At 47.9% G+C, this 7,405-nt stretch overlaps 1 protein-coding gene across 4 annotated transcripts in view; it reads left to right on the top strand.

The window, feature by feature from the left end:
- The first annotated feature begins 932 nt into the window (after positions 1-932).
- NUDCD3 (NudC domain containing 3) overlaps positions 933-7,405 on the top strand; it is an 87,301-nt gene continuing 80,828 nt past the window's right edge. The window contains exons 1-2 of one of the 4 annotated variants that reach the window (XM_032484325.1): positions 933-1,406; positions 6,706-7,016. In XM_032484325.1, the coding sequence (XP_032340216.1) occupies positions 6,740-7,016 (277 nt within the window). In that variant the 5' untranslated portion in view covers positions 933-1,406; positions 6,706-6,739. The remainder of the gene's footprint in view (positions 1,407-6,705; positions 7,017-7,405) is intronic. The other 3 variants (XM_032484323.1, XM_032484326.1, XM_032484324.1) reach the window with 3 other exon arrangements.

The following is a 7,405-nucleotide window of genomic DNA, read 5'->3' as shown; positions in this document are numbered from 1 at the left end:
TATTGATAAATAAAATCCACATAAAGTATTGAAGACTCTGGAGTCTTCAACAAATTTTAAGGATGTAAACAGGTCTTAAGTTCAAAAAGTTTCAGAACCACTGCTCTAAGGAAATTAGATTATCTGAGTTTGACTTTATTTACAATTCACTACAACCCACATACTATGAAGTTATATGTTAACTTGTAGCTATTAGGCCAGTAGAGATGCACATATTTCTAACCACTAGAAAAGATAATCTACATCATTTTGTAGGACACCAGCCAGCTTTATATACAGCCTAGCAATCTTACTCTGTTCTCTCAGAATGTTTATAAATACCCACTTCCTCCAAAAGCTTCTCCGAAGTAGCTTCATCACTGGTTACTTTGTTAATTAAATTGTATAAATCTTTGACTTGTGTTCATTATATATTTGTATGAGTGTTATGTTTTCAGCTTCTGTAAGATTATACTTTAACAGACACTTGGGACACTTATACATGCTGTGTGTATGTGTGTGTGTATATATATGTGTGTGTGTGTATGTATGTGTGTATATATATATTAAATGCATACATATGTATATACTACACACACACGTATATTTCACAGGCTAGGATACCAAGTTCTCTATTCTGCACCTAGCTCTTTCCATTTAATATTCCCGCATGCACTCACTTGACATTGTTTTCTTCTTTTATTTATGCACGTGTCTTTGCATTTCACTCACGGCTCCGTTACTAACAGGACACAAACGACCCGCATGCTCGCATTTTCCTCTGCTGACGCACTAGCAAAAGGCTCTCGCTGTCCCGCCAGTAACCTGAGGCTCTGGACACCCATTCGGGAACACCGCATATCGATCACGTGACAGCACCGAGGATCACGTGATGCTGTCCGCGCTGCACCTCTTCCGCCCGTCTCCAACAGGGCCACTAGGCGCCCTCAGCCCTGTAGCCCCGGGTCCTCTTGCACCTAGTAGCCCACTTTGGGGCCCACGTTGGCTACTTAGTGAGACTGCTCCGGGAAGCCAGAGGGGCGGTGGGGACCGGGCCGGGGCCGGGGCAAGTCCGCTCAAGCGCAGTCGGACCCAGCCCCACCGCGCACCGCGGGCCGGAAGTTCACGGGCGCGCTAGAGGCCGGAGCCGTTACTACAGCGCACCGGAAGTGGCCATAGGCCGGCGTCCGGGCCGCGCCCGCAGTGATTGAGCTTTCCTCCGGCCGGCGACGCCATGGAGCCCGGGGCAGCGGAGCTTGTACGACCAGGCCCTGCTGGGCATCCTGCAGCACGTGGGCAACGTCCAGGACTTTCTGCGCGTGCTGTTTGGCTTCCTCTACCGCAAGACGGACTTCTACCGCCTGCTGCGCCACCCGTCGGACCGCATGGGCTTCCCGCCGGGGGCTGCGCAGGCGCTGGTGCTGCAGGTAACGCGCGGCGGGCGGGGGGTCTCAGAGTGGGGTGTGGGGAGGCTGTGGGAGCCCAGGCCCCCGTAAGCCTGCCCCGCGAGCCCCTCACTCCCTCCGCTCCCGGCCACAGTTCATCCTCTGCAGCTTCCCCGGACCCGCCTCCTGGGGCCACGGCTTCAGCCAAGACGCTGGTCGCATATCAGGTTACCCTCCTGTGGGAGAGGGACCAATTCTCAAGCAGCCGGGTTGGCAAAGGGTGCATTTGGGTATCAGAAGTAGTACATCGACACTCAGGGCCCCGGTCAGCTCTCGGTAGTGCAGGTGTCAGGACCTGCCGGTCAGGGAATGACAGCAGTGCAGGCTGGACAGGGGAAGGCGGCGGCAGCATGAAGGCCTGCACACCCCAGAACTAGGAAGACTGGACGGTGATTGATGGGTGTGGCCCCCTTGTTTGAAATGTGACTTCTCAGGTCAAAGACAGTCATAGTAGTACTTACTAAGTTTACATTTGAGCATATATCTGCACATCCTAGCTTAAGTTTATCGTACGTTTGAGATGCTGTTAACACTTACTCACTGAAGTTGGTTGGGTGCTTGGAATGTTATAAGCAAAAATTTTTGTACTGAATATATTTACACTCTCAACTGCCACAGGCGTTGGAGATGCACTGGTAATGTGAATGGTTAAATAATGGTCTCACTCCTTGGGACGCTTATGTTCTAGTTAAAGGGATAAAACAGAGTAACAGAGAACTGTGCAAGGTCAATTATGTGACAGCCCATTGGAAGGAGAGGAGTACAAATGATGGTTTGGAAATCAAGAAAAGTTTTGTAGGCAAGGTGGGACTTTGATGGAGTGAAAGTAGGTACTCAGTCAAGCTCTGGGGAATCTGAGAAGTTAAAAATGCCTGTGATACCTCCCACGGTTCTGTATCACTTTACAGTTTATAAAGTGATTTCAGATGTTAATCTTAGGAAGTCTTGCTACAAGCTTCGGGTTGGTCAGATATTTTCCTCAGTGCCTGCGTGAAAAAAACAAAAGCTTAGGATGTTTGAGTAACTCCCGAAGATAATATGGTAAAATGAGGGGTGGACTTGGTATTTAATTTAAAAACTTAAGGCTCTTTCTCATCCTTTTAGTGGTGAACTGCCATTTGAGTGATCAGAGAACTGCATGTCAGAGATGGGTTTTAGCTGGCCTTTATGGCAGTGTAATGTTTTCATGGAAGACTCCGTGAAATAGATAAGGTTGAATTTTTATGTGGCAGATGAAGGTGACAGTTCAGCAAGTTTAGGTGATTTGATGAAACTCAGTCATAGAGCTTGAACTCAAAACTTCACTTTTCTGAGATTCCAGGTTTTTCTGTTCTGTTATTTAACCAATCCAGTGTAGGGTGGGAACTCTTTTGTCCAGGGTGATCTTTTGCAGAAAAGATGAGGAGAAAGGAACATTTACTAGTTGTGTTAGGTATTTTACATTCTAGGCTGTTATACTCCTAACACAACCTGAAAGTTAGATCTCTTCTCTTGTTCTACAGATGAGCTGACAGAGGTAATTCATTTATCTGATAATAGTGTATAAGACACCTACTATGTTCCAGACTCTTAAAGGTTAAGACTTGGTGGAGGGTTTAGTAAAGTGGAAATGGGAGAGCAGGGCAGAGGGAGGGTTGGGACAAGCCACAGGTGATCCAACCTGGGGTGACTAGAAAAATGATACTGCATTCACTAAACTGTCACCTGGGTTTAGGGGAGGAAACTTAATTTTAGACAAATTGAATTTGAGATTGCAGGTAGAAGTCCCTGCCCACGGACTGTTGAATTGTGGGACTGGATCTTGTGGGAGGTAGAGGAATCTGAGTAGTTTGAAGGAGAGAGAGGAGCCGAAGGTGGAGGATAGCCCTTTGGGGAAGGATCCCAGTGAAAGGATGGGAGAAACAAGTGACTGTGAGTGGAGTGGATGGAGGGCAGTGGGTAGGGCAGTATGTTTCACAGAAGCCAAGGGGGACAGTTTCTAGCAGATGGTTAAGAGGGGTGTAGTGTTTTCTGGAAGTGGTTTGCAATCGCCAGCATTGCCTGAGGAACTTTAGAAGAGCATGTATTTTGGTTGGTTTGGTCAGGGTAAATCCTGGGGAGCTGTTCGTTTATTTACAGAGGCATTTGGCAGGAGGCTTGTAAAGGTGAGTTCAGAATTGGGCAGGAGGTTTGTTGGTGAGACGTTAAGATAGTGAGTCAGATTGAGTGACTTGGGGCAGCACAGTGTTACTTCTCAGTGGTGGTGTGCGGTCTCCTGACACCCACCCCTGCTTGTCTGCCTTTTAGGGGTTTTCTTCTCCACCCTGACTTGCTGACATAAGACCTCAAGTCGAGTGCTTGGGGTCTCTTCAGAACTCAGGCAAAGAGGGTTTGGATGGGAGTGTTGGGGTGCTGCGTAATGAAACTTCTCCCCTGATACTTTGGGGTGTGGACTGTTGGTGAGGTTTAAGCCTCACACTTTTTCCTCCTTATTCTAAGGGCTTGCATGGCCTGCATGTACAGCTTTCGGGGTCCTCAGCAGGAAAGATGCATGTGAAGACTGCATTCCACTCCGTGATATATTAGTATGTCTCAAGAAAACAGTAAGTCTAGAGTGACGTTTTGTTTATTTCAGTTACTCCTCTGTGTTTATCCTGGAGTCCAGTTTAAGAAGCCGGCTTAGTAGAAGTCCTGCCACGAGAATCAGGAAAGCTGGCTCTGTTCCTCACTGAGCTGGCTGTGAAACCTTGGGAGAATGACTCTCCTCTCTTGTCAGTTGAGAAGGTTGATTGGAGGTCGTGGGCATCTCTTCCAGTTCCACAATCCGGGATTCTAGATTGAGTGCTGAGGTCAGTAGCGATATGAGAGGTGAAACAGGTGACAGGTTAATTGCGACGGGAGCACTGAGTAAGCCAAGGCCGAGGGTGCCACACTGCGGTGAGGAATATGAGACCCAGGGGCCAAGGGAGGTCCAGGTGTTTGGAGACGGCCCTTGCTGTTGCTTTTTTTCTGGAGTTAAGATGAAGATCTGGGACATCAGGAGGATGAACGGTTTTGAGGGAGGGAGGGCCTGGTGTCCAGGCTCCTAGACACGGAGTCAGGGGCTCAGGTTCCCTGAAGAAGTAGACGTGGGGATGGTTCCAGTTTTCAGCCTTAGAATTTTGCTTACCTTCCTCTGCCTCCCTCTCCTTTCAGTGTTCAGTGCTTCCTGTATACGTTTTTATTTTCTTCTTTCCCTGGCAGGACCTTGGGCAGGCTGTCCTCTCTGAGCTTAGTTTTCCCTTAGCTCTGAAACTGGGTGCTTTCCTCCTCACAGCATTTTCATGGGGGGCTTGAGAGAGTGTAGAAACATTTGGCATAATAGCTCAGTAAGTTAGCGTTCTCCTTTTGTTCTGTCTTACGGCTCAGTGCACACTGTATTTTATTTAGCCCTTTGGAAACTGACTCCTACACACTTCAAAACATTTTTATTTTTAATTTTATTAAGAGTATTTTTTAGAGCAGTTTTAGGTTCAGGGCAAAGTTGACGGGAAGATACAGAGATTTCCCATATACCCCCTGCCCTCCCACCCCCACCGCCTCCCCATTATCAACATCCCCCACCGGAGTGGCGCATTTGTTACAGTTGGTGAAGTTACACTGACACATCATAGTCAGCTAAACCCATAGTTTACTTTAGGGTTTGTGTATTTGTTTTTAGTGGAGGTAGTGGGGATTGAACCCAGGACCTCCTGCATGCTAAACACACACTACCATTGAGCTCTACCCTCCCTGCTAGGGTTCACTTAGACTTGTTCATTTCATGGGGTTTGGACAAATATATAATGACATGTATCCATCATTATGGTATCACAAGGATATTTTCACTGCCCTTAGAAGTGCTGCATGCTCCACCTGTTCATTCTTCCCATCCCACAACCCTCAAGCAAGTCTTTTTATTGTCTAAAATTTTGCCTTTTCCAGAATGTCATGTAGTATCGTTAGAATCATACACTATGTAGCCTTTTCACGTTGGCTTATTTTACTTAGTAATCTGCGTTTGAAGTTCTTCCATGTCTTTTCATGGCTTGATAGCTCATTTCTTTTTATTGCTGAATAATATTCTGTTGTCTGGATGTACCACAGTTTGTTTATCCATTCACTTACTGAAAGATGTCTCAGTTGCCTCCAGGGTTTGGCAGTTATGAACAAAGTTGCTGTAAACATCTATGTATAGGTTTTTTGTGTGGACATATGTTTTTCAACTCCTTTGGGTAAATACCAAGGAGTGTGGTTGCTGGATTCAGTGTAAGGGTCTGCCTACTCCCAGCTTCCCTGTCTTCAGCGACTTTTGGAGGTGTTCTTGGTGACCCCGCCTCTTGGAGCCATGACATTTCGTCCTGTAGTTCCCTCTGGAAGATGTGCCTTTCATTCAAGGTCTGATTTAGAGCCCCTGCTTCTAAGAAACTTCCTTTGCTTTCTTGCACCAAAAATGCTCATTTGCACCATCATGCTGACAGCATCACACGTATTTATCATAGCCTCTCCTGTCAGTTGTCACGTGGGGGTCTGCCCTGGCAGCTTCAGGGTTATGTGTACCCTTGAATGATGCGTATGAAATGCCATTTTCTCGTGCACTCTTCGGATAGAGCGTCTCAGCGATTTAATGGGTGCAACTGTGTCCCAGGAAAGATGAATGGCCGATCCACGCACCAGAATTTTGAGTTCTTCAAGGGTGGGGGCTGTCACTTGGGTTTTTTGTGTTCTGTGCACATTGTAGGCACATCGTGGATGTTTGTTCAATTCCCAAGCTTTCTAAGACCCACACCTTCCCTCAGCTCACGCAGTGTGGGAAGGTAGCAGTAGTCCAGTGAGCTGGCTTGTATTTTGTGGATTGAAATTCAGCTAATTCACATCTTCCCTCTTGCATCTGAGTTGCTGGTGTCTTCGCAGCTCTCAGTACCAGGACAGTGTGTTCTTTGTGTTTCGGACAAGACTGTCTGAGGCTGTAAAAGTAATGACAGGTGAGACCATTTAGTGATGCATCCTTTAGACTTGACTGTTGGGCTCATAGGGGTGTAAATACCATGAGCCTTGGCTTGTAAAGGTTTCACTTTTGTAGATTTTGGAACTCCCCTGTTAAAGATTGTTTTCATAGCAGCTCTTGGTGAAGTTGAAGTACATTTCCGTTTTGCTAATGGGAACCTTTTTCTTAAACTACTGCCTTTTCATTCTCTACTTATCAGATTGTGCTGTGTTCAACAGAACATATGGTCCTGTACTGGGCAGACGAACTCATTGCTGGGTTGCTGTTTGATTTTAGGTATTCAAAACCTTTGACCACATGGCCCGTCAGGATGATGAGAAGAGGAGAAAAGAGCTGGAGGAGAAAATCAGGAGAAAAGAAGAAGAGGAGGCCGTGGCGGTGGCAGCTGCCACAGCTGAGCAGGAGCCGGTCCCGGCCCCGGTTCAGGAGGTGGAGATCAACTCCGCTGCAGACACGGGCGGGCCGCAGGAGCCTCCAGGCCCATGGGGCTCTGCACAGGAGGAAGCCCGCGGTGCAGAGGAGGCCGAGCCACCAGGAGCAGATGCTGGTGCTGCTGAAGCCCCGAGGGAAGCGCCAGCTCTTCCCAAGTAAGAATTTCTACTTTGCAGCTTCTTTCTTGCCTGACATCTGGTGGTTGGGTTTGTCCATGAGTGGTCCTCACTTGGGAGCGCACTGACTCTATCCCAGCACTCCTGTAGCACTTCCTGTTTGCAGACGCCCTTGCAGTACTTTGGGAGGTCGGTTGGCTTCAGCCTTCCTTTTTCTCTCTGCGAGGTCAGGTAATACTCTGTCCACGGTCATTCAGCCAGTAAAGCGCTGAAGCCAGAGTTAGGGCCCTGGGCTCATGGGGCTCTGCTTTCTCCTGAGACCACCTGTCTGTGTGCAGGCTTCACCTCGGGGTCCTGACTCTGTTCTTTCCCTGCTGGGGCAGCGGCGCTCGGTCCCTTGGTCTATTGTGCACCTGAAGAGGTTGTCT

This window comes from Camelus ferus, chromosome 7 (genome assembly GCF_009834535.1).
Source record: "Camelus ferus isolate YT-003-E chromosome 7, BCGSAC_Cfer_1.0, whole genome shotgun sequence".
Lineage (NCBI taxonomy): Eukaryota > Metazoa > Chordata > Mammalia > Artiodactyla > Camelidae > Camelus > Camelus ferus.
Note: the sequence above shows the minus strand (reverse complement) of the source record. Positions and strands in the feature narration are given on the sequence as shown.